Below are 27,981 nucleotides of genomic sequence, written 5' to 3' on the forward strand. Positions count from 1 at the left end.
CCCATTGTCATCCCTCTGGGTCTCGTCTTTTATTGGAGTGACCAAGCCGTCCTCAACGGGCTCTCCTTCTGTCTCAGTTTCCCTTTGATTACTCTCCGGCCCTGAGACTTCCTTTTCTGAAGCTGTTATTTTCGACAATTTAATTTCCTCATCAGTTGGAAACGTCACCTTTTTCGTGTGACTGGCATGGATCCAGTTTGGAATTCCCACACACTTCACAGCAGTAGTAGTTGTCAGTATTACTTGATATGGCCCCTTCCAACGTGGCTCCAAACACGACTTCCTCACGTGTTTCTTGATGACAACCCAGTCACCAGCTTTCAGATTGTGACCTGGATCATTTATCGGTGGCAGGGTGGTAGCTTGGTGAGAGAAAGAGCGGACCACGTCAGCCAGAACCTTGCAGTAGTCCAACACCATATCATCCGTGATATTCACAAGAGCATTTGCAGGCACTATGGGCAGTCTCATAGCTCGGCCCATGAGAATTTCATGAGGAGACAGTCCTGTTTTCTTGTTGGGTGTATTTCTCATTGACATTAGGCAATAAGGGCAATGCATCAGGCCATTTCAAATTTGTGGCTGCACACACTTTTGCCATTCTCGACTTCAGGGTACCATTCATTTGCTCCACTAATCCTGATGCTTCAGGGCGGTAACTACAATGCAACTTCTGTTCAATTTTCAATGCTGCACACAATAGCTAAAGCACCTCGTTGTTGGAGTGACTTCCCCTATCTGATTCTAAAGAGATCGGAAACCCGAAACGTGGAATCAATTCCCTAAGCAGCAGATTTGCTACTGTGAGATTGTCATTTCTGCGTGTAGGGTAAGCTTCAATCCAGTGACTAAAGATGCACACAATCACCAACACGTATCTCAGACCTCCACACACAAGCATCTCAATAAAGTCCAATTGCATTCTGCTAAATGGACCTCCTGCTCTCCCAATGTGGCTCAAATTCACCACTGTCCCTTTCCCCGCATTCATCTGCTGACAGATGATGCACCTGTGACATATTACTTCTGCAGCTTGTCTGAATTTTGGGTTAAACCAGTCAATCTAACGCAGCCTGACTCCCATCTCTCCCAATGTGTGCTTGCCCATGGTAAAACCTTGCAAACTGTGACATAAGACAATTTGGCAAAACCATTTTCCCTTCATCTGAAACCGACAAATCATCTGGTCTCTATACACATTGCATCTTTAGCCAAGTGCATTTCTCATCTCTGATGGCATGTCCCTGCAAAAATTTCAATTCCTCCAATGTATCAACCATCATTAGGGCGTAACCTGTGCATGTCTTATTTTCTGTTTCAGGTAACAATTCCCACTGATCCTTGAACGATATACAGTTCAATGCGCAAAACCTCGTGACTTGATCCGCATATCCAATTCCCATTGAAACAAAGTCTTGTGATTTCACATGAGCGCTGCATTTCACCACTGCAATTTCATGAGGTAACTGAATTGCGTGCAACAATTCCTTAATTCTTTCACCATTATTCACTGGAGAACCAGAAGAGGTTAAGAAACCCCTCTGTGACAACAGCTGACCAAAATCATGAACAATTCCAAATCCGTATCTGCTATCAGTATAGATAGTCACTTTCAATTGGGCAGCAGCATGGCAAGCTCTAGTAAGAGCAACCAACTCAGCCACTTGAGCACAATACACCCTCTCAAGCCAGGAAGCTTCCAGGATACCAGTGATCGTACACACAGCGTATCCGGCTCTCAGCACTCCTACTGAGCCTCTCAAGCATGAGCCATCAACAAAAATAATGTGGTCATTTTCTTCCAATTGGGTATCTTTAATCTCAGGTCTCGGTTTGGTGCACAGTTCTGTTACCTCAAGACAATCATGTTCTACATCATCAGCATCTTCAAACTCTGTATTTTCATTTGGAAGCAAAGTTGCCGGGTTCAGCACTGTACATCTTTTCAAAGTTACATTTGGAGAGCCCAATATGATTGTTTCATATTTCGTCAGTCTTGCATTTGTCATGTGCTGCGTTTTGGTACGGGTCAACAAAATCTCAACTGAGTGTGGGATCATAACAGTTAAACGATGTCCCATCACTATGCTTTCACACTGTGTGAGGCTTTGACCAACTGCTGCTACTGCACGCAGACAACCTGGTAAGGCTGCTGCGACTGGGTCCAAAGTAGATGAAAAATATGCTACTGATCGGTTTGCACCTCCATGGACCTGTGCCAGGACAGACAAAGAACATGCATCACGTTCATGACAAAACAGAAAAAAAGACTTCGTGTAATCAGGCATACCTAAAGCTGGAGCCCTGCACATACACTACCTTAGCTCAATGAACGCCCTTATCTCTTTCTCAGACATAGTTATGACATCTGGCCCGTCCTTAACCTCCTTAACCGTCAGTCTTACCAATAGCTTGTAGATAATTGAGAAATTCAGGATCCACTGACGACAGTAGCCCACCATTCCCAGAAACATCCTAACGTCTCTCCGTGTTGTTGGGGGACTCATCTGCAATATGGTGGTCACCCTTTCCTTGGATATTTTTCTTGACCCTTTCTCAATTGGATGACCTAAGTATTTCACCTCTTTCTGACAATATTGCAGCTTCTTTGGGGACACCTTATGCCCATTCTTTCCCAAATTATTTAATAAGGCAATGGTATCGTATTTGCAATCATCTCTTGTTTTATATGTAATCAACAAGTCATCAATGTACTGCACTAGAGTTGATTGAAAAGGCAATTCCAATGACGCCAAATCTTTCTTCAATATGTGATTGAAAATGGAAGGTGATTCTGAAAACCCTTGAGGAATTCGAGACCAACTGTAAACCTTGTCCAAGAATTTGAAACTAAAGAGAAATTGGCGGTCCTCATGAAGAGGCATAGAAAAGAATGCTTGGGACAAATCAACGACTGAGAACCATTCTGCATCACATGAAACCTGGAACATGATCACAACTGGATTTGGCACCACTGGGCAACATTTCACCACTATGTTGTTAATCTTTCTCAAGTCTTGGACAATTGGTACTTTCCCACAAGGCTTTCTCAGTCCCATTATAGGTGAATTACATGGGCTGCTCATCACTTCCTTCAGGACCTCTTGCTTCACAAAGTCTGCAATTATCTGTGTTACCTGTATAAGGACATCTTGCGCCATATGGTACTGCGGCACCTGGGGAAACACAGCATTTGGCTTCACATTGACCTTAACTGGTTCCACTCCTTTTATCAGTCCCACCTCCTTTCCTGTCAAATCCCACACGTTCTCCTTTACTGTCCCCCTGCAAATCTGCTGGCAGATCAGTCACTGTGAACATCGGGAAGAAGCTTATCAGGGGGTAATCCTCATCTGTGGTCTCTGTCTCAGGCTCTGAGATCAGTCCGTCATCCCCTTCATCGTCACTGTTTGTCTGCACCTCAATCCCTTCATTGGAACAGGTGATGGAACACCTCATCTTGCACAATAAGTCTCTTCCCAGTAGAGACACGGGACTTGAGTCACAAACCACAAATCTGTGCAATCCCTGAAAAGTACCAATCTCAACTTGAACCGGATATGTGATCGGGTTAGTCAAAAGCTGATTTGCTACTCCTACCACCTTTATTGTACGTCCAGAAAGAGGCAATTTCGGAACTTCTGCACTTCTGACTGTAAAGCATGTAGCTCCTGTGTCAACCAAGAATGAAACTTTGTGATCCATCACTTTCCCTTGCACATAGGGCCCTCTCTGATCTACTTCTAGGGACGCTGCAAGTGGACACTCCTCACCATCTGAACTGTCATCTGACCATTCATCGTTTATTCCATTTTCACCACGCAATGGGAACTGTTGTACTGCAATGTTTTGACTCATTCCTTGACCTGTGACCTGTTGAGGAAGCATCACCTGTTGCTGTCCCATTGGTGCTAAGGGCAACTGCATTTGCTGTCTAGATACCACGGGATTCTGCTGTTGCACTTGCTGCATCTGCACTGGTTGTACACGTGGCATTTGCACTTGTTGCATGGGTTGAAGACCCTGCATGTGAACCATGTTATTCTGGGAGTTCAAATTTGGACCCCTCATTCTTGGTCCTTTAACATTTTGGAATGCATTGACATCATTGCTTTGTTGAACAACACCCTCCTGCACCATCATCGGGCACTCCCGCTTCCAGTGTCCAACGCCCCCTCACACATGACATGGTAACACCTTCTTCATCCCCTGTACATCATTTTGAACTACTACAGTATTCAAATCTGGACCACGATTCACAAAACCTCCTCGCCGTTTGCCTCCTACTTGCGTCTGAATCATCCCGTTTCCTTGCGGCTGTTGCACCATCTGCTGTAAACCATTTCCCTGCATCCCTGCTTGTGCTGCCTTAATTTGCATGACCATCACTTTCTCCTTCAACTTTCTCTGCTTCAACTCAATTTCGTCACTACAGTATTTCGCATACTGCAACACCTCACCAAACGGCTTCACTTGCCAACAGATCAAACGATTCTTAATCATCTGAGTAATCTCTGGTCTCAATCCCTCAACAAACCTGAATACAAGGTGATTCATGTCCTTCGCCTCTATAATCTCTGTACCACTGTAGTGTTGGACCGCTTTCAACAACCTCTCATAGTAGGCATGTATCGACTCTTTGGCTTCCTGTGCCGTTCGATCAATCTTTTGCCAATCAATATTTTGCAGCGACACCTTCTGCTTCAAAAACTCAGTCACCTTATAGTAGTACCTCATTACATCAGGATACAGTGCTCCTGCAGCTCTGTCCCTTGCCGGTTCTGCTGTTGGCCAATCAACACTTCTCTTGCATTCAATCCACAAATCAGCTGGAACTATAATCTCAAACAGGGTATTCAGGTCTTCCCAAAGACACTTCGCAAGCTTCACAAACCTATCTGTCTGCTGAGAGCCACTCTATCGGCTTCTCTCTCAACCTGGGAAAGTCATTTGTGAATGACAGAATGTCACCGCTAGACCAAGGTACATGAACAAGAACCACTCCAGCTAACCTGTAACTCCTCTTCAAATGTTTAGTATTGTCGAGGTCGACACCATATTTATCTGCTAAATTCGCCAACCTCTGGTGCATTTTGCTCACTTCTTTAGTTATCTTCGGCCACAGGTACCTCAACTATGCTTCTGTACATGATTCTAGTCTGTTCCGGCACCATCAAGCTCGTAGTTGTCTCTAATATTGGAACATCAGGGTAGAGCCTCTGAACTGGTGGTGGCTGCAACTGTGTTTGCATCTCTGGGGCAGTAGACACACTGACACTATTCTGTACCGGAGCTGGTGTCGCAACTGCATTTACCTGTGCTGTATTTGTGGTTCCCTGGTTCTGTGTCGAATTTACAGGACCCGCACTAGTACTTGGTCTATTATCATCTAGGGCATATGGCGGTGGTCGATCATGTAGCAACTGATTAAGGAACTCATCATCATCTGAGTCGTCTGCCTCTACCCAGGACTTTTTAGTCTCCTTTTCTTTGCTAGAACCCTTATTCGTTTTACAAGTGGCTTTTCTTCCCTGCGTGCCGGCTTCTTGAGTTATTGCCGGAAACATCCTAACTCCATCTATCATCTCCCTTCTCCACATCCTGTGCTCACTATCTTACCTAGCCTCCGCTAGTGTCTTTTCTGCCTTCCTTATTCTCCTCTCAAATTTCTGTTACCGTTGACGTATGGCCATCAGTTCCCAAATTGCTAATGCTTCAAACTGTGCTGGCCTCAGAGGTGGCTTTTGCTCATTTAACGCCGTCTGCAAATTCTCCAGAATCATTATATTGGACGATCTGTGTTCCGGAAACTCCAAACACCCATCTTTCTCTGTTAATTTGTACCACTGCTTCAGCCAAAGACATGGCACGACTCCCTTCTTCTCCATTACGGCAAAGGCCGGAATATCCTCTGGTGGTGTAGGCTCCCCCACACTTGTGGTAATGTACACATCTTCCCTTAAAGTGCTCCTCAGAGCCTTGAAAAACTTCATTTTTGCGTCTTTTATTTTGTTTACAATTGAATCAGGAAGTGACTTTAAGTCCCAGAACTCTCTTCGCCTACCTTCTCAACCAATTGCCTCTCACGGACGGCTGCCAATCTGTGCGCAACCCTTCTCCCTAACTGACCTATCCCGGTGTGGCTCCAATGACATCACACTCACACACACTGTGTCTGACAAAGTCTTGCGGCTTGTCTTCCTCCCCTCGATTCACACAGAAAATAATGCAATATATTGCGAGCACTAACAAAACTCAAATTTGCCGGTTTACTACAGGAAGGGTAAACCAATCACTTCAGAACTTTACAGAGATTTTGCTTTAAGCCGCGGCCGCTATTCTCTCCTTCTCAGCTCCTACATTCGCAAGCAGAATTTGACCCGCAAATTCTACTCTCGACTTGTCAATGGTTTATCCTAGTGCACTTTAGAGCTCCCCAAATTTCCATCGAAGTTTTCCTTCACTCACTTTGATTCAACTCGACTCGTCAACCACACCCAATTGACCTATTAAACCGCGCAAATTACAACATAAACCATCAATATACTCCGGAGTCTTAGACCACGCAGGGTCCATACATCACTAACAACCACGTGGACAAGTTTGAGCACAAAGCGCCACACTCACATGAAGTTCGCCGACTTCCCTACTCTTATACTGCGGAGTACGTCCACTCCTACTAAAGCATCACTTGGCCTAAAATTCTCACAAACTTCACAATTCACCTATGGTATGAATAAGCTGTGCAAACGCAAACCCTACGTCATTTACACTATCACTAGAACGCCGAAAACATACCCTACTCACTTCGGCAAGCTCTGAGATTCCGGGAAAGTCTTTTGGGACTTAGGGTCACATCATCTCTCGAATTTGCATTATCTCAAAAACAATTTTCAAACAATGGTCCCTCGTCATAGGGCCCCAAAGGGCATAAACCGACCTCTGCTGCCAGAACTGATAACGCGTCCCAACTTTGATAATTTACTTACAAGGGGACTCGTTTTAGGCCAATGAACCTTTTGACCCTGATTGGGGACTCCTCAGGATGAGATATCTATTTAACAACTCAATTGATAGATCAATAATCTAATCAATATTCACCATAACTAATCAATCAAACTAATCAATAACATGTAATAAGAACGAGACACATCATGACCTTTCAGCCATGAATAACCACACAAATCTAGTACATTTTGGATATTTATTCCCTATTAGTTACAATCTACTAGCATATTCATTAGTCTCAATATCAATAAGCACATAATCAGAACTACAATATGGCAACTCAAATAAGACTTTATCAAAGCATAGATCATGAACATTAGGACAAAGCACGACGTCAACTTGAATCAACTTTAGCAGAACATCATTAGTACATTATTCAACAAAGCGAAGATTCAGACATTTGTCTATTTGAATCCGATATTAGTGAACTCCTTAACTAACCTCTAATTAGCATCAGCATGTTGGGCTTCATGTAAAACAATTTAGCAACATGAATTTAGAAAATATCTAACTATGGCCTCTGTCAAAAGAGCAGTTGGTATCTAGAAAGGAAAGTCAAACAGAGAATTACATTTTATCATCAGATAGTTACCCATCCAAATAGGGCAGCATACAGTGTCAGTCTTCGTCCTCAGGACATCAGTCGATTCGCCATCAGCCAAGATAAGCAGGTAAGTCTCAGCAGGGCATAGCAAGAAACTCTTCCCTCATAAGGAGGAGAAGTGCATCTCAGGAAAATGGTAAGGCAAGGATGGTTTAAAGTAAAAGACAAGGGGGGTTATTACAACTTTGGAGGAGGTGTTAATCCGTCCCAAAAGTGACGGTAAAGTGACGGATATACCACCAGCCGTACTACGAGTCCATTATATCCTATGGAACTCGTAATACGGCTGGTGGTATATCCGTCACTTTATCGTCACTTTTGGGACGGATTAACACCTCCTCCAAAGTTGTAATAACCTCCAAAGTCTCTCAGAATGGCTAGGGTGATGAAAAATGTCTCGATATTGGCAGGATAAGAATGGCAGGATAATGGCCCAGTAATGGCTGATTTCTCCTTGTGCCACGTTGTTATATCAAAGTTGTCGGACAAGTCCCTAATTTCCCATTGGGCAATATTTGGTGCATCATTATCTCTGTCCAATAATCCGCTGCACACCTTACAAGAATTTTCACCTAAGACAGTTCTCATGCAGTTTATTGGCTCCTCTGATTGACGTCTTCACGGGTAGAATGTCAGGTAAGAAAAGTTATACTTGTCGCTCCAGTCAGTAGTTCTATTGTCTTTTACCAGTTTAGGCACCTGTTGCGAATTACACTGTTGCATTCGGCAAGAATGTCTCCTTGAGCAAGTCGGGTCCCATAAGAAAGAATTTACTATGGTTACACACATCTCTCTAGCTTCTGGAAAAGTACAGTGTTGTGTCCTTCAGGGAAGCAGCACATTGCACGTTAGAAAGCACAGTTAATATTAAACCGGGCAGCTAGGCCCAGATCCTTGCTAACTAAGGCCTAGTGAGTAATATGGCAAAACCTTAATACATAACTCTTAGTGCTAATTCAAAATCATACATGAATACATTATTAATTAATTTTAGTCAGTTTCATTAGTCATTGTATACATTGGCGGCCATTCCCCGTGGGCACATTTCAAACGTGTGCATTAGTATTGCATTTATGCGGTTTCATCAGACATTACATTGCAAGCCTTTCATGTTAATATTGATTATAAAAGTCACACTCCAACAGGTGCCACAATCCTTAGTTGGTTTTGTGGTGATGAAGCAAGTTTGGAGGTGGGGGCTTTAGCGAACACGGGGGCAATGAAATAGGGGCAACAAAAGCTTTTGAAAGTCTTTTTGATTTAGTTGACAGTTTAAAAGAAGAAGTTTCTTCTCTTAACAAAATGGTTGAAATTAGGTTGGACTGGGTAGCTAGAAACCCTGATGTGCCTGAGGGAGACAAAGAAAGGGTCAAAGAGACAGTAATGAATCTAACTGACTGTACTGTAGAAAACAGAACAAAGATATATCCAGAAGAGCTTGATTGTCTCTTTAATCTGATTAGAGGATCTCTAGCCGCTAAGAGGAGGACCGTGAAACTAGACTCTAAAGGGGCAGCTTGGTACACCAAATCCTGTAGGGAAGTCAAAGCTAACCTTTTTATCTCAGACAAGGCAGGCTGTAGAAACTCTCTTGTGAAGTGTAGACTACTTTATAGGAGGGAATTGGAGAGGCATAAGAGAGATTGGGAGAGGTTTTTCTGGGTCTCTCTTCATGATGCCTAGTCAATTAAGGATAACACCACTTTTTGAAATACTGTTGCAGTTTTTGAGAGGGCACAAATAGGAATGTAGAATTCTGTGTTCAACCCCAGCAGTGGGTTAGCCACTTTGGCAGCCTCTATAAGGATAGTAGTAACAAGGCTGAAGTAGGTTTAGAGCGGCCTCCTGAGCAGGTTTATTCTACATATAAAGTGATTCTACCATTTTGGTACAGGGGTTAAATGAAACTAAGTTTGCGATTAATTTGTTTCTGGCAGCAAAAGCCCCAGGGCCCGACATGATCCATAATGATCTCTACTTGGCTAACGTGGAGCTATGGAGATCCCCAATTCTTGGAAAGTGGTGGAGATTATTCCTATATTTAAAAAAGGGTATTGTAGCGATCTCAGCAACTACGGGCCTATTAGCCTGATAGATTCTATACAAAACATTTTTTGCAAACAAATTCTTGCCCATGTTGAACATTGGATAGAAGACTATTGAGTGTTATTGGAATTTAAGACAGGCTTCAGAAGTAAAGTTAGTAAAGTTGACCAGGTTTTTACCTTTACCACTATCTACTGGAAGACAGCCTTAATCGATGTGGACAAACTGTATGTTGCCTCTGTCGATTCACGTGCTGCCTTTGACATGTTCCCTAAATTGTTGCTTTAGAAGGTCCTTGAGGAAATGACTCTCCCAGCCAATCTCCTGAATATACTGATTTGGCTCCATGCATAAAATTATTTGGAAGTAATGTAGGGTGAACACAGCCAACTAACAGAGCCTTTTAGTATGAATCGTGGGGTTCGACAATGTTGCGTTTTGTCTCCCACAATATTTTTGCTTCATATCGATGGGTGGTGAAGTTCCTTAATGAAGATGGATGTGATTACTCAAAGGTGGGCGGCAGGAGGGTCCCCATCCTCCATTCTGAGGATAACATCCTGTTGCAATCTAAATCTCCCTGGCCTGCAACAGCTTTTAAATAATTTTTATATGTTTTGTATGGAGAAGGGACTGGAACTGAATAGTTCCAAGATCAAGTTTATGGTCTTCAGCGCGGATGGACAAAAAGGAAAATGAGAGTGGGTAGCGGCACAATTGATCAGGTCCCTCATTTGGATTAATCAGGTGTGAGGCTTATGTAAAGCCTTAACCGGGGCATGCAGCCTCTGGCGTCCTGTGCAATCTTAACTCAACACTCAGGGGGTCATTCCGACCCCGGCGGGCGGCAGGCGCCGCCCGCCGGGCGGAGACCGTCAGAAGACCGCACCGCGGTCAAATGACCGCGGCGGTCATTCTGACTTTCCCGCTGGGCGGGCGGGTGGGCGACTGCCAAAAGGCCACCCGCCCGCCCAGCGGGAAAGCCCCAGCAACGATGAAGCCGGCTCCGAATGGAGCCGGCGGAGTTGCTGGTGTGCGACGGCAGACACTGAAAATCATTATGGGGCCCTGTTAGGGGGCCCCTGCACTGCCCATGCCTGTGGCATGGGCAGTGCAGGGGCCCCCAGGGGCCCCACGACACCTGTTCCCGCCATCCTGTTCCTGGCGGTTTTTACCGCCAGGACCAGGATGGCGGGAAGGGGGTCGGAATCCCCATGGCGGTGCTGCGAGCAGCGCCGCCATGGAGGATTCTTTTGGGCAGGGGTAAACCGGCGGGAAACCGCTGGTTGCCCTTTTCTGACCGCGGCTTTACCGCCGCGGTCAGAATTGCCCATGAAGCACCGCCAGCCTGTTGGCGGTGCTTCCTCCGTCCCCGGCCCTGGCGGTCCATGACCGCCAGTGTCGGAATGACCCCCTCAGTTTGTATGGCTAACATCCGCAGAAAAACTTTTTCAGGAGTGTTGAACCAGTCCTAGAAATGTATAACATGAAGGCCTTAGGTGCTTCCCTCCGGGGCTGCGGAATATGACACCCAAAGTCTTACTACAGCCACATTCTTACTACAGCTGAGAATAGGTTTTTAAGGTTGCTTTTTGGATTACCCCAATGACACCTTTTTGTTTTGATTTGGCTCACAGACTTATTATTCAGAAAACTGTGTGTAGAATGCTTGTTTACTGGCAACAATTGTTGCCATCAGCAGAGTTAAACTCCTATTGTGTGGGTCTGAAAATCGTCATGTCTCCAACATGTGTGTGTAGAATTCCATGGCTGAATTCCATTTGATGGCTCTTGGAAAAATTAGGGATAGAAAGTTTTTGGGCTTTTTCTAAAGAGATGTGTGCAATTGCAAAAGCTAGGTTAAAATAAATTTACTGGGAATTTGCATCTACCCAAACAAATGTATCCAGTAGTGGCTGCCTATTAAGGGAATTCCTGGATGTAAAACCACTGCCATGATATGGCCAACTGTAGATGCAATTACCCCGCCCTCCACTGCTTGCAAACTGTACATTCAGTTCAGGTATAGGATGCTCCCAACCAAGAAGTTTTGTAGCAAATGGTCTAGAGATGCACCAGGGGATGACTCATTCCCAATCTACAGAGAGACTTCAGAATAATTATCACATATATTGTTCTTTCCTCCTGTGTACCGATTCCAAAGTAGAAAGTGGCTAGCTCCCCTGTGCAGGACTTTAGGCACATGCCACTACATGGAGGCATGTAGAATCCTCTCAACTGATCTAAGCAGACCGTTTTTTTTCAATTTCTAGATATTTATTGTCTGTATGGATTTAGCACACCAAGGGCCAGATGTAGGTAGAACACAAATTGCGACTTGCAATTTGCGAGTCAAAGCGACTCGCAAATTGCAACTCGCAATTTGCGATGCAGAAAGGTGTCTCAGACACCTTCTGCGACTCGCTATGGGGTCGCAAAGACCCACCTCATAAATATTCATGAGGTGGGACGCAGTTTGCGACCCCATAGCGAGTCTAGGCACTCACGAGGATGGTGGCCTGCTGGAGACAGCAGACCACCATGTCCGTGACTGCTTTTAAATAAAGCAGTTTTTTTTTTCTCTTTGCAGCCCGTTTTCCTTAAAGGAAAATGAGCTGCAAATAGAAAAAAATACTGAAAACTTTTGTTTAGTTTTTTTTCAGAGTAGGCAGTGGTCCATAGGACCACTGCCTGCTCTGAAAAAATAATTTTGTGAGCATTCACAAAGGGGAAGTTTGCGAATGTGTTACCATCCACTTCAAGTGGATGGTAACTGCGAGTTGATTTGCGACCGCTTTCGCGGTCGCAAATCAACTTACATTGCGGTGCGAGTCGCAAATAGGAAGGGAACACCCCTTCCTATTTGCGAGTCGGAAACACATTTTGCGAGTCGGTTCCGACTCGCAAAATGTGTTTCTTCATCACGTGAGGGCATTAGTGCCTCACAAATGACGTTTTTCGCTGTTTGCGAGGCGCTAATGCCTTCGTACATCTGGCCCCAAGTGCCTTATTACAAGCCTGGTGGTCCATGAACCACCAGACATGCGGTGGAGTTTGGACCACCGCTGATAGGGGCGGTCCGACTGCCATATTATGACCCTGGTGGAGCCGCCATGGTCCAACTGCCTGTGCCACCAGGTTGCCGCAAGCCGATGGCCTGCCTGTGCCAGCGGTCTCAATTCGTCAGGGCAGCGCTACCCTTTGGATTACAACCTACGTTTCTGCCAGCCTTTGCATGGCAGTCCCACCGCTATGCAAAGACTGGCAGAAAGAGGGTGCCAGGGGCCTCAAGGGGACCCCTGCACTGCCCATACACTTGCCAGGGGCCCCCCTGGACAGCCCAATCGTGCTTTTCACTGCCCGAATTACAGGCAGTGCAAAGCACAATGGGTGCTGTCGCACTTGACCCACGCAACAATGCCGCCGGCTCTATTACAAGCCGGCATCAATTTTGTGGTGTGTTTCCCGCCGGCCCAGCAAGAAACTTGTTAAAGGTACCGCGGAGGGACAGCCGCATGTGTAGTCATGCAAGGGACTTTGGCGGGTGGCCTTATGAAAGGGAGGCAGAGAGGTAAGTGTTTCTGCAAGTCAGGAACCTCAACGAGAAAAGCCATCCCTCTGAATAAAGCACCATGTGGTGAGGGACTGTCAAAGCCCCTGAGAATAAGGAGTGAGATTACTCACATTGTGGAAGAGTAGGCCAGTGATTTTAAAACAAGCAGAAAAAATGCAGTAGGCTCAAAGACAACGCACCAATCCCTACAGGTGTCCTATTGTACACAATAGAGAGAAGGAAGAATAAGTAATTCTGATATCTGTAGTGTGCAGCTCCACCAGGGCCCCTGCTGCAAAAAAGAGCCTAAGGGGCAATAGAGACCCCAAAAGTACAAAATATACAGGGGATGCACCACTCCAAAAGCAATTTAGAAGGCAAAGTATACAAAAAGAGTCCAATTCTCCTATGCTAGTGATGACACAAGACTTCTATTAATTTCTTTCCAAATCCAGAGACTTTTATTGGCACAGTGAAGTTGTTGCGGCATGAAGTACTTAAGAAAGACAGCCAATGCGTTTCGCCCTTCAACAAAGGGCTTCTTCAGGGCTGTAAAGTAACATGAAGCAATAAAGGGGATAATTTGATAACAAAAAATACAGAACATACCAATGAAAAACTACGTACATATTACAAACAAAACAAATTCATTTTACAGAACATAAAAGTACATGAACACGTATGTGTCACAGTGAAAAGTATATAAATAATGTATTTTTCTTAACATGTGAAGGATACAGTGTGATAGAGGGAACCGGCAAGAAAAATAAATCTAGAACAAGGATACGAAGGAGCAAATCCATCAAAGAATAAAAGTGCCCAACTAGTATAGGAAACTCGGGAGAAAGACCTTTTACCCAGTGTAAAATTTCAATTTGTGCCCAAAGGGCAGTGTAGACAGGTGATGTAAAGGAAATAAACATACCCAAGTGGTATCCAGTCGGTCAGAAATTTGAAATGTTCATTTACACAGATATGTGTAATGAGCCTAATTTAGGGACAAAGAATAAAAAACTGAAATGCAAAAAATAGTAGAAACTGAGGGCACTTGTTACCAATCAAGTAGTAAACATGTGTATTTTAATAATTAAAAAGGTACTGATAAGAAAAAGTCATACACTCCCATTTGGCGATTGAAATTAAATTGAACCGAAATTCTAGAACAAATAATTAATATATATGTATCCATTACCAATGATGAAACGGCAGTTTCATAGAGTGCCCCACAGTAAATATCAAATAAGTTACGCCATAAATAACCGAGAAGCAAAATTGTGGAAAGAAGTAAAAACATAAGCCACACAATCCAAGGAAAAGCTGGTACCACGCTATCAAAAGACGTGGTTAATAAAAGTATCTTACCAAGAAAGTATTTGCAATGTCATGCACGCAAAGTCCAAGACCGGAAATGTGGTCCAAGGATCAATCCCAACAAAGAACGGGCCCAGCTGTATTACGCCGTCTCGATATGTTGTGGCGTTGTCCCTGCAAAAAATTATGCATGCTAAATAATCGCTGAATCCCGGAAGTCAAAAAAGAGACCCGGGAAACGTGAGTAAACATAGACGATGGACGGCTTATGGCAGCCATCTTGGAAGTGACAATTTTCTAACTTTCACAAAGATAAAAGATGGACTATGAACGGTGGCCATCTTGGAAGTACCTAGAGTACGTATGTATAGAGAAAAGGACAGACTGGATGCCAGAGGTGTTAAGATAAAGTGGAAAAAAGAGTGGGGAAAGGAGGGGGAGGGAGGAAGAAGAAAAAGGAATACATATTAACCAAATTCATATGTGTTCAACATATTATTTATCCAAATAGGTAGGAAATGAAAAACTATTTCCAAGTTCCATAAGAAAAAATAATAAAAAATAATAATAAAAAATAAGAAATAGTCAATAAGTTATGTCTATTTGCAAGACATGTTGACAAGTAAATCAGACGTTTGTCATCTCTCAATCCATACTGATCATGTGATCTATAATGTAATGCTACAATAAGCAAATTAAATTTTGATCAGAGAAGGTTGACATTGATAAAACATAGATTAGGGGTCTCGTAATCCATACATTGATTCACTATGATAGTAGTATATCATACAGTAATAGCAATAGTGAAATATATAAACTCATTCAACGGGTATTAGATAATTATCATTCCATAGATCAACATCAGGGCCCACATGTAACATCATATTTTAGAACGGTAACACTGTGTTATAAAAAATATTGAAATTCATGGTCTGTGTTGTGGCCCAACTCCACTGCTCGTAGGCGGCAGATCCATGCTGCCTCCCTTTTACGTAATTGCAGTTCCCTATTACCTCCTCTTGGCTGTGTTGGAATATGGTCTATCACTTGAAACCAAATCAGTGTGTCATGTGGGTGAGCCAGTGCTATATGGGATGTAAGTGGGTACCTACTATCGATATTCTTGATAGCACGTATATGCTCCTGTATTCTAAGTTTGAGAGGTTGTATGGTACTTCCCACGTAGATTTTGTTACATGCACACCGTAGGACATAGATCACAAATTTAGTGTTGCAATTAATAAAATGCCTGATGATATGTGTCCCAGTATTATTATAGCAGAAATCTTTGGATTTGTACAGACCAAAGGCACAGACGTTGCATTCACGACATGTAAAAAACCCAAAAGGTTTCGTGGAGAGCCACATGGTTGTGTTGGGTACAGAAACATAACTAGGGCAGAGTTGATCACTAAGGGCCAGATGTAGCAACCCGTTTGCGACTCGCAAACGTGGGTTTGCCATGCAGAAATGCATATTGCGAGTCGTTACCGACTCGCAATATGCATTTCCGACTCGCAAATAGGAAGGGGTGTTCCCTTCCTATTTGCGAGTCGCTGTGGGATGCAATACCATTTGCGACCGCGTAAGCGGTCGCAAATGGCATCGCAGTTACCATCCACTTCAAGTGGATGGTAACCCACTCGCAAATTGGAAGGGGTCCCCATGGGACCCCTTCCAGTTTGTGACTGGACCCAAAAATATTTTTTCAGGGCAGGGAGTGGTCCAAGGGACCACTCCCTGCCCTGAAAAAATACCGAAACGAAAGGTTTCGTTTTTTTTTTTAAGTGCAGCTCGTTTTCCCTTAAGGAAAACGGGCTACACTTAAAAAAAAAAACTGCTTTATTGAAAAGCAGGTCGCGAACATGGAGGTCTGCTGACGTCAGCAGGCCTCCATGTTAGCGAGTTCCTATACTCGCAATGGGGCCGCAATTTGCGACCCACCTCATGAATATTCATGAGGTGGGTCATTGCGACCCCATTGCAAGTCGCAAATTGCTATTTTGCTACATCTGGCCCATAGTGTTCTCCCTCTGAGGTAAGTAATTTTAGGTGTTTTTGGTAGATGCCCTTTGAGTCCTGGCAGATCAGTCAACAAGTGCCAGTGGCATTTGAAAATTTTATAAATATCCTGGCTATGAACTGTGTATTGAATCAAAAATGACAAGTATTCCATACGGGTTTTGTTATCCCTACGGGGTTTTGAAATCAAAGTATCCTTCCTTGATGTTCTCATAATTCGTTGTTCCGCTTTGAAGAGAGTCTTGTTACTATAACCTCTCTTAATGAATCTCTGTTTAACATGTTGAATCTGTGCAAGGAATTTGTCGTTAGTGCTGCAATTGCGTCTCACACGCATCATCTCACCAAAAGGGATGTTGTGGATCACAGATAGTGGGTGTGCACTGGTCGCATGGAGAAGACTGTTACAAGATGTGGATTTCCTGTATAACACACTTTGTATACAATTGTGTTCAATGAAAAATCTAATATCCCAAAAATTAATAGTATCCTTACTATAGTGTAAACTGAGTTTTACGTTGTAAGGGTTGTCGTTGAGAAAGGCATGGTACAAGATGAGTTGTTCAATGGTCCCATTCCATATTAAAATGATATCATCTATATACCTCCCCCAGAATACAATAAATTCAGTCCAGGGGGAGGCATACTTCCTCCAAGCATGTATTTTCTCAAACCAGCCCATGAACAGGCAAGCATATGATGGGGCAAATTTTGAACCCATCGCGGTCCCTTGTATTTGTTGGAACCACTCAGTATTACGCAGTAAGTAATTCTTGGACAAGATTATGTCAATCATTTCTAAAAGCATCTGGTTATGCGCGTAGTGATCAGCAGTCTGAGTGTTTAAATAGGAAGTGATTGCTTGTATACGAAAGGTTTTTTAGATACAAGTATATAGACTATTCACATCCATAGTAACAAATAGAAGATCATCTGACCAGGAAAGTCCTCAAATGTATTGAGGATATCTTTACTATCCTGTATAAAGCAAGGGAAATTACAGACGAAGTTTTGTAAAAAGAAATCCACCTATTCCGATAACCTCTCGGTAGGAGAGTCAATTCCAGATAGGAATTTTTGGAAGAATAGATATACAAGGATATCTCGGATTTTTACAACAAGGTATTTGTATTCATGATCAGAGAGTAAGCCCGACTCATGCCACCCCCAAAGTTTGTTATTAATGTATTCTGTCAAGTCGCCAATCGGGTTGTTTGTTTGTTTGTTTGTTCATAATGACCACGTTACCTCCTTTGTCCGCCTCACGAATCACTATTGACCGATCAGTTTTAAAGTTAGGAAGGGCCTTTCGCTCTGATATGGACAAATTGTCCTTTTGTTGCCAATTAATCTTATGTGTATTTAGATTCTTGTATAGGTCTGATGTAACCTTATTGCAAACAGGTCAATGTGTTAGTTGGTATGAATTTGGAACGTGATTTTAAGCCACTAGTTAGATCGGGATCTTCCCTAATTCCTAAATCAGTTCTGATATTTTCAATACCTAATTCACTGCCATCTTGTAAAGACATCAAAAGTTGTAAGTCATATAGGTCAGATACTAGTTGTGTTGGTGTATGGGTATCCTCAATTAATATATCACCTGACTGTTGTAGAAGCAGTCCCCTGTTTTGAAACCCCCTGTGTGGGGAGGAAAAGTGATTCTTCAGTTTTAGATGACGGGTAAATTTAACTGTCCACAAAGACTTCAACTTGATCATTGGTCTGGGTCGGACAAAATCCCATGCACTTACTCAATAGGTTACATTCAGTTTTATTGAGAGGACGGTCAGATAAGTTCACTATAACCAAGTCCCCTTTTGCTTCAGTTTCTAGAGGACAGTGATTTTAGACCACAGTGATAGGTGAAATGTTTACAATTCAATTGTCTGGGCAGGTGATATTAATATCAACAAGTGCCCTCACGATGGGGAACGTATATGTGGATTCACTAATATTCTAGCAGAAGAAATTGGTCATTTTGTGTATACACCCTATGAAGAAACATTTGACCACCTGGTCTTAGCATTGAATTTAATATTTCATCAGATATTCAAGGGCAGGGCAAGTACCACCCTTCTACCTTTACAGGCAGGTGACATGGCTCCATAATAAATGTTGTTTTGATATCAAGGGATATGGCCCAGTACTCAGTGGTTTATGAAGTTCCAACTCTCCCTTTTAGTGACCATAATCCAAGCAGCTTAAGTCAGCACTCCCTCGATCCAGACAGACCAATGTGGAAAATGTCACTCAGTAAACAGGGGGATTTGTTTGCAATGGGGGTCTATTGATCCAAGTTCCTTTTTTGAAAACCGAAGCTTAAGTAATTGCAGGAAGGTTATGGGCTGCCTTTCAGGTTCAGATGACCCAGTCAGTATCCTAGAAAATTTTGATGGACTCTGTAAAGCATTATCAGGGTGCCTAATTACCAAATTCGAGATTTTTGCATGATTCTACGATTGGCCTCTGAGCCTTCAAGCTGGCTACTCATAGCACTCAGTGGAATAGGGAGGATATTAGATTGGCACAATTTAAATATGCACAAGCACTCAAACAGAGGAGGCAGGAGATTAAGTGGAGGGCATTGGAAAACTTGCAGAAGGCTGCCCAAATAAAAGATTCCAAGTTATTTTGGACTATTGTAAATCGTCCCTTTTTTCAGGTAAAAAACCTGATGGGATCACATATCATATTACAAAACAGAAATGGATTGAGCATTTTTCTGCAGCCTTTAATCCTGGGAGTGACGAAAATATCAGTAGTGAAGAATGTGGCCCCGAAGGGGCGGAAGGATGGGATGTTGAGTTTAAAGATTTATCCTCTATAATAAAAGTGATCAAGAGTGCAACTGCAGGTAAAGCCCCTGGGCCAGATGGGGTTCCAGTAGATTTGTTCAAAATTAAAATAGATTTTTTGAGTCCCATTGATCATAAACGTACTGAGGGAAGCATTGATATATGACCTGCCTGCTTCTTGGAGAGAATCAATAGTAGTCCCTATTTATAGGAAAGGTGACCGTAACTCGCCTACATGTTATCGACCAATGTCGTTAATCGACTCAACAATGAATATTCTGGTTCAGATTATTTTGGGGAAATTCGAATCTTGGGCAGAGGAAAATTCATTTTCGAGTCTGATACAGTATGGTTTTCAGCAGGGTATGGGAATAACGGAGCAGGCGTTGAACCTCACATTACTTTTGAGTAAATATGTGACGGTGAAGGGAGGGGCCATTCATATGGCATTCATGGACTTGTCCTGCGTCTTTAGTATGGTGGCTAGAGAGTTATTGTGTGCTACGATAGAGCAAGTAGACAAAGATCCCCCCTTATTATATCTTATAAAGCAACTACGCCAGGGAACTACCACCTGAGTTTGTTATTCTAGGGAAGGTGACGGCACAGACCCAATTAGAGTAGTCAGGGGAGCACTGATCGAATGTACAAAGTATGTGCCTAAAATTGGTAATCAACTAATACTGTTTTTTCTGTATGCAGATGATGCGGGTCTTTTTGCACGTACAGCAAACGGATTGCAAATGTTGATTGATGGTGTTAATAATTTTATGGTAGGACTCAAGCTTAAGGTGAACCACCAGAAGTCATTTGTAATGTCATGTGACCCCAAAAAAATCTAAGGCCTTTTTTTATAGGGGAGAGTCCAGTGGCAAAAATGAAAATGTTTAATTACCTAGATATTTTATTTGATTCTAATGGGAAATGGGATAGATTAATATCAGAAAGAGCAATTAAATTGGGAGCAGTAGGGGAGTCTATAATTATATTTTCTAAGAGACTGGGGCAGAGGCTGGTGCACGACTTGACCCAGCACCATAAAAGTAAATGTGTAGCAGTGGCAACTCATGAAGCTGGACCATGGGGCTTCTTGGCAACAGGCAATCTTCAAGTGGCTGAAAACAGCTTTCTGTGCAGGTTACTAGCCGTTTCAAGAGACACTGCCAGTTTTATTGTGCACACCGAAGTAGGAGTAGGATTAATTGACGATCGTATTAAGCCGGCCCCACTTCTCTTGTGGATGAAGGTATGGAGTAATCCATGAGTTAGTTTTTCAAGGGAGGTACTAGAGGATTTCTTGATATTGGAAAATATGGTACTATAGAAAATTTTACTTTTTACGACCTAGGCTCTGCGTCCTTTTTGATAACCCAGAGTCAATTGTTGCTAACTCTAAAGCCAGATTCATTGTGTTTTTGTACTCTGCCAGGGGCGGAAGAGGGATTGATTAGCATTTTAGATAGATCCACGGCTATAAGTTACATGCTTGTAAGTACAACACCTAGTACTGACCATACCTAGCATTTTTAGTTAATACAGAACAGAGATTCTTCCTCACTAGATTAAGGCTCAACACAATCCATTATTTGGTAACCTTCCCAGTCTGTAGTTCTTGGCACACATCGCTTCCCCCTTGCCTGTGCAATGGGCATTCTGCACAATCGAATGCGCACTTTATGTTATTTTGTACACTGTATACATGCCCTAGATTGGGATTTCTGCATCCTATTTTGCAGAACAAAGTTGGGGCTAAACTATTTACAATGTATGTATACTATTGATATTTGTGCCACAGTACTCAGTTATATTAGAACACCTTTGCTATAAGAAGAGCATGTGCACTTTAAATATTTAGGAATTTTGACATTTCAGGAAAATTTTATTGTGATTTTATGTATGCACAAATGCACCTAACTTGATTATGATTGCTAAGATGTAGTGATGGATTGTATATTTATTTGTATGTATTTGTAATTTTTCTTTTTAACTTTTAAAATGTTATGCGTTTGTGGCTGAATTTAATGGTTAAATAAAGATTGATTGCTTGAAGGAGTGAGATTAAGGAGTGAACAGGCATCTGAGTGCGTAGTCTGGAGTAGCAACCCTTAGGTGACCAACCATAGAAAGCAGGATGAGCAAAACAGAAGACCTTAAACTCAACAAGTTGAATAACAGTCAGTCAATGAAAATGTTGTTGGGTTTCAGAGATGTTACTGAACTACTCTTGCTGAGCACAAGTCATGCTGTCATTTTTTGATTTATCTGAAGTTTATAAATCGACCCTGCAGGCAATCCCACGGAGCAAGCATTGGGTTGAATCAAGGGCTTGGCACCAAGATGGTAAGGGAGGCAGGATCATCTTAAGTAATCTCCTTTGCTAGTACCAGGCTCAGGCAACAAAATTCACTTGATCCCTCAAATGCATGACCATGTCTAAAATGAAACCCAGGTTTCCCTTCATGGCATCTGGGCAGGATAAAGTCCTGCTCTGCTCTGGGTGAAAGGCCGGGGTCCAAGACTATCCACATCCATGTTCAGAACCATGAAAAAAGGTGTTGTCCTGACGAGGATGCACTTTGTGGTACCTTTGTTGGACTTTGGAGGCTGAGCAAACTGCAAATAGATAATGTGGGTTCCATTTCTGTCTGCCTGTCTTTCTGCTAGTCTCTTGGCTCATAGAGCAGGAGTAATCCACTTGTTAAGTGGACTTCAGAACCGTTTGCTGAGCAGTTCCTCCGGCACTTCGGTTAGCAAATGAGAGACTTTGATTAAATTCCTCTGATTGTGCATTAGGGTCTAATGTTGAGGTAGAGTTGAAGAAACAAACAATAGCCTCCTCCCCTTTCAAAGAGGAGGGACCTGCTCTCTTCTGACAATCATTAGCAGGGCTTGATATGATGACAAATATCAAATTGAATCAAAAAGTGGTTAATCGGTTAATACAAATCATGAGCAATACAAATATGATCCTCACTGACCTCTTTGAAAAGACTAATGGGGATCTCCTGATTTGTTTGGAATATACAGGACTCCATGTATGTAACATGACCTGCAGTATGAATGACCATCCCCACCTTTTGAGTGAAATCTAACTTATTATGAAAACATGAGAAAACCTCAACCCACGCCTTGGCGTGAGGAATAACCGCAAATTGAAATCACCCAAGTGGAGAAGGTAGCTGCTTTCACAGTTAATTTCAGAAGGTAGTCTAAAAATAATAAATAGTAGGAGGCCGCTAGAGCAAAATAAAACAAATGGTGCTAATGGGGCAAGGACATTATTAAAGCACTTCTCATCCTTCTCTGATCTGGAAAGAATGACATTTGACCAAATCAACTTCACTTCCCATATGCTGTTCTCTATGTAAATAAAAAAATAAATCAAATCCCTCTGTGCTGGCAGCTGATTTATCAGGCACTGAAGCCTGTTTTAGTCATATGTTTCTGGAAAAAAACATATTCTACTTAAACTCCTCCAACAACATACTGTATACCTATGTTTTGGGAGCAATTTTACATTGAGTAAGGACTCTTTGACAGATACTGGGTGTGCCTTCCCCAACAGTTGCACTATCAATGAAGGAAGAAGCAGTGGGACATTGATGTGTAATTTAGCGCTGTGTAACGTATTGGTGCAGAAAGACGTAGAAGCATGTCTCAAGTGTAATATGGACAATGAATAGAAAATCCTGTTGGGTGTCAGCGCAGATGGGCTTGCCTTTGGCGCACTGCAGACAATGCCTCATGGCTTCCACCTTGAAATAGACACTACCCTCACAATCAATGCACGAATAAGTAGAACTAGAGCACGACGCATCAAAGGAGGAAGGAACCCATTCTTAAGTAACATGGATGTACAGCCCCATTAGGGTGCCAAATATTGACATTCATGTTGCATTTATAAATTCCATCTATCGTCCTAAATGTCAATGTTTCAACTTGATCATCTCTAAGCCTTCCTCAGGATTATTAATAATCACAGTACATTAAAACATTTTTGTAGAACGTCTTTCTGTAAGTAAAATAACATTGTATCCCCCCTAAAACTGGTGGGTCTTCTTCATGTGGAGTTAATTAACCCATTAATTGGTTTGCAGTCTTACAGTTAAACTTCCCTCAGTGTAAAATTATTTTGATAACAATTAATTTCTGTATACATTTTGTTATTATTCTTTTACTTTTTTGTGAGCGATGTATCGAGATGGACAAGATCACAGAGAGGGCGCATGGTAATGAATAGAAGTCTGCCTAAGGTGTGGTAGGCCGAGTTTCTGCATTGACTGTCAACGGTGATTTAGATATCAGTCGCCTCATGTTTCCTTAAATTCTCCCACACATTTCCATAGAAATACTGTAATGTTTTCACTAAAGCTCAAATGTACCATATCTATTTCTTCCACACCCATTTAATAAGGAATAGAGCAAGCAGGCTTTGCAATTTCGGCATATATTCAATTAACATTTCCCCCTAGGCAACATTGTATTAAATTCATTCAGTATTATTGATCCGTAAACTCTTGTAGGATGGTGATTCTGATGCACTCCCCCCCTACAGTATTTCATCTATTCCTGTTTTGAAGGTATGCCACGTAAACGCTCTTGCATGACTTTTGCCTCATAGCTCCATGTCGGTCACCTTGATGGTGGGTCTTTTCTAAGGTTTAGCATGCAACCCAGCTGCTATATTTAGTAGTGGTGATTACCAACCCTCCTAAAGAATCTAGAGAGACCCTTTGCAGCAAAGCTTGCTGCCCTACATATCATGCATAGTAATATATTGTATGCTCAAATATCTTCAATAATGACGTTATGTGTGACTGATAGTCTCCCTGAGGTGTGTGATTTTTAGGAGACACCAGAGCCTTTCTGGCTGGTTAATACCATCCCGAGGAATTCCTGCAGTTCCCAGAGACCTAGGTGGCCCGGGAACCAGTCATTCACTCGATGCTCAGTGGGCCTGGCGTTTTGCCATCAGGCGCATATCCTTAGCTCCAAGGAACTGGGCCTGCTATACACCATGATGTATTTGTATTTTACCTGAGCAGACTCCTCTTCCCGGTACAAATTACAACTTTTGAGCCCTTAGGCAAGGGTGAAATATAGTCACCTATAACTCATCTGGCCGTTATGAAAGTACACACATCTTCCTACCTAGGATTTCAGTTTGTTAAACTATTGGATTTTTAATATAAGATGCACCTGGTCATTTATGGAGAGGACCTCTGAAATTGTAAATTATAGGACATGGGGGTTGAGTTTTCCCTGTCAAAAAATCAAAAGTATACTAAGTGGACTAGAGCACTGGGGTTAGCACGTTGAACAGATTGGATCCTTAGAGAGCTTTTGGCTCTAGCTCTGTCTAAGTGAGAGAAAAAGACATAGTAACTCATATCATTCTCTGCGGGTTAAACTAGCTATCCCAATTTCTCTTCTCCCTGGGATTACACCACATCATACCAGGTCAGGAACCTGCAGTGTCAAGGAAGCTACAGAACTCTGTCTAACCATTCCCTTCATACACGTTCATCTGTACCATATACAAGTGCATCCAGTGCTGCTTTGAAGCTGATAGGCATGCCCTACTAGCTTGTGTCATCCATGCTTCCAAAGTACTGCTGAATGTGCCCTAGCGCTCTCCCCACGATTGCTAGAGGTCACGTAATTAAGTGCCACCGTTTGTGTTTTGTGAACACATTACTTCATTTAGGGTCTCGTGTGCTAAGCCTGTGCTTTTGAACACTAATGCAGAGCAATCCATGTCAGATGTGTCCACTCATCCATCACTGTGATAAAGATCTCTAAATTTGTTCCCTCGTTTATTATTCACGTGAGTATTTTCTTTTTTCTCCTTATATATGTGAAATTGCTAAATATTTACTTTAATATTTGGTAGAATAAGGGGCTGTGCCAAACTTATCCCTTTGTAGTCGCTAGAGGCCCTCTTCATAGAGCTGCTTACTCATTTAAGTGATACATGTGGGTACAAGTGGGAACCTATACAGTTTCAAAACCAACTTTCTCATTTACGACATCACAATTTCCACTCGAACATTAATTTATTATATACACAATTATACCACTAAGGAGTAATTTTATGTGTAACAGATCTCCGCAAAGAAGGTCTTACTCACAAAAAGATTCAGAAATGAACTCCTGTAAGATTACACCTAGGTATGGGGAAGTAAATTGAAAAGCTGCAACTGTTGCATCTTTCGGCAATACAGAGAGGGGCCACGCAGGTACAGGCAGGTGTACATTTAAAACTAGGTAAAAATTACACAAGTATGTTTGCATTCAAACAGTTTTTGGACTTTGGGGAAAATATTTTTTGCCCACGGGATAAATCCGTTTCTCGATAGCCTCTCCAACCTATTCCCGCCAAATTTCCATCTAGGATACAGTCTTCTTACTTTAATTTAATTTTGCTTTTTGTTACCACAGATCTAATTTAAAGCTTTGTGAACCTGGTCCAGTGTGGATATTGGCCATTCCTATTTGAGGACATCTAAAAAAGTTGGGGAACTGCCTTTAAACTGTGCAAGCCATGCACATTGAAAACATTCGCAAGTTTTTCCTGTTAAGAGGAGTAAATCTGTTTTCAACTTGTTAACATGAAAACGGGCACTTAAAATTGGTGTGGGTGTAAGATAAGGATTTTATTCATACTGAAAAATGATTTTCCTGCGAAAATAAATATATTTAAAAAGTGCAAATATATTTGTGTATTACTATTTCTCGTTTGGAAATACAATCTTTCTGCATTTACAAATGTACAACTATATGCACATGTTAGTGCCACAGGTAGCTGCGACAATTGCAATCTGGAAGGAGCACTCCTGGATTTTTTTGAAGTTCCACAATTTTGAAAATTGGCTCCAAATCCTAGAATTCAGACTTGTATGAAAATAGGTTTCTTTTTGCTGTGTGTGATTTATGGGTACTTTTTTATTATTTATAATAACTTTGGGCTGATTTCCTATGACAACCCTCAGGGTCTCACCTTCGCCTTCATGTAAAATTTATTGCACGTTTCTTAAAAATGATCAGCTTTGGTGAAACAGGAGTTCACGTATAGTTACCTACAAAAAGACTGTTTTGGAATATTGTGTACAGGTGTCACTTTAGAGCTTTCACTGTAGTTCTAATTACAGTTTTTTTTATCTTTCTTATCCCTACTAAGCACGATCGTGTGGAAACCCTGGAGAGTTGCATCACGGCTCGGTTGAAGTAAATGGCACCACCTTTGGTTCAGTTGCAGTGTTTCGTTGCGATATAGGGTGGGTGATAGTTTTTGTTTCATGAAACTGTGGAAACTTCTGAAGTTGGGCCTAGCTCTATAGCTGTGGGTCGGCAACTGCAAAATTCGCATTAGATATAGTATATATTTGGAATATTTTGAAGGAGCAATATGGTCTTACCTACAGTAGTACTCTCAGTGTGGGGGACTGTGTACATACAACCTAAATTCACAGTAAGAGTAACAAGTGCAAAAGGCTACAAGTCAGAGTCTCACAGCCCAGGTGTGTGCATACGTCTCTTCATAAGGCAAACACATACCTTATAGTAGAAGTGCATCTCACGTCTCTCCCAGCAGAGAATCTCTTCTAAAACTCAATGCTTTAAGTACTCGCACACCGTCGTGTGCATACAGGGTCCAGTGGAGCCGATTAATGGACGAAAGGTCTTACTTTCGCTAGCCCAGTACTGAAAAAAGTCGAAATGCAGGGACCTGAGAATGTATCAGTGCAGGCAGAAATAACGTTAAATGCTTATTTGAAGGCAAACTTAGAAATGTATTTACCTCCCAGAGCGGCCATTAAGCGTGCAAATGGCATAATTTATGAGTGTAATTTAACTTTAATAATTGACAAAATATAAACTTTTACATGTAAATTGACTTACTCGGAAAATACTTCCAACGTGGATGAAAATAAGATAATGATCTTTCAAATAAACTTTTTATAAGAATGTACTTATATGCATAAACTTTAATGTATACAACTCTAACATAATCAATAATCAAGGCACACCAGGCACACAGCATAGAAACACAGAATCTAACATGCCACTGATAACAGACATAAATGAGCCCTTACTGATGTGAGAAGAAGTCAGACTATTTTACATAACCGAAGAAAGGCCCTCGTTATGACTTTAGCAGTCTTTGAAGCCGCTGCAGCCAGCAGACTGACGGAGCTGGCGGTCTGCTGACTGCCATATTAGGAGTCATTGGAGTACTTTCTGCCCCGGAAGTCTGACTCTGAAGAGGCGGTTGTATCGCCAGCACCGCCACAGCAGCAAGACTCTATTACGAGCTGTAATGAGGCTTGGCGGAGTCTTGCTAGCGTGGTGGTGCTGGCGGTGCAAAACTGCCAGGACCCATCTCCTCCCGGATGACCTGCTCGCTGGAAAAGGTAAGGTGATCATCCAAAAGGGGGAGGGGCATTGGGGGTTGGAGAGTGTTGGGTGCATGTGTGTATGTGTGTATGTGTGCAAATGGGGGTGTATGAGTGCATGTATGTGTGCGAATGGGGGTGTCTGAGTGATTGAGTGGGGGTGTCTGTGTGCAAGTGTGTGGATAAGGGAGGGTGCATATGTGTGAGTGCTGGTGTGTAAATGGATGTGCACGGTTGGTGAGG

General features: G+C 42.4%; 1 protein-coding gene across 1 annotated transcript in view; it reads left to right on the forward strand.

Moving 5' to 3' along the window:
- LOC138301974 (membrane cofactor protein-like) overlaps positions 1 to 27,981 on the forward strand; it is a 441,285-nt gene that overhangs the window by 46,661 nt on the left and 366,643 nt on the right. Inside the window, exon 4 of the mRNA XM_069242412.1 lies at positions 26,523 to 26,619. Within this exon, the coding sequence (XP_069098513.1) occupies positions 26,523 to 26,619 (97 nt within the window). The remainder of the gene's footprint in view (positions 1 to 26,522; positions 26,620 to 27,981) is intronic.

Source organism: Pleurodeles waltl, chromosome 6 (genome assembly GCF_031143425.1).
Source record: "Pleurodeles waltl isolate 20211129_DDA chromosome 6, aPleWal1.hap1.20221129, whole genome shotgun sequence".
NCBI classification, from domain to species: domain Eukaryota; kingdom Metazoa; phylum Chordata; class Amphibia; order Caudata; family Salamandridae; genus Pleurodeles; species Pleurodeles waltl.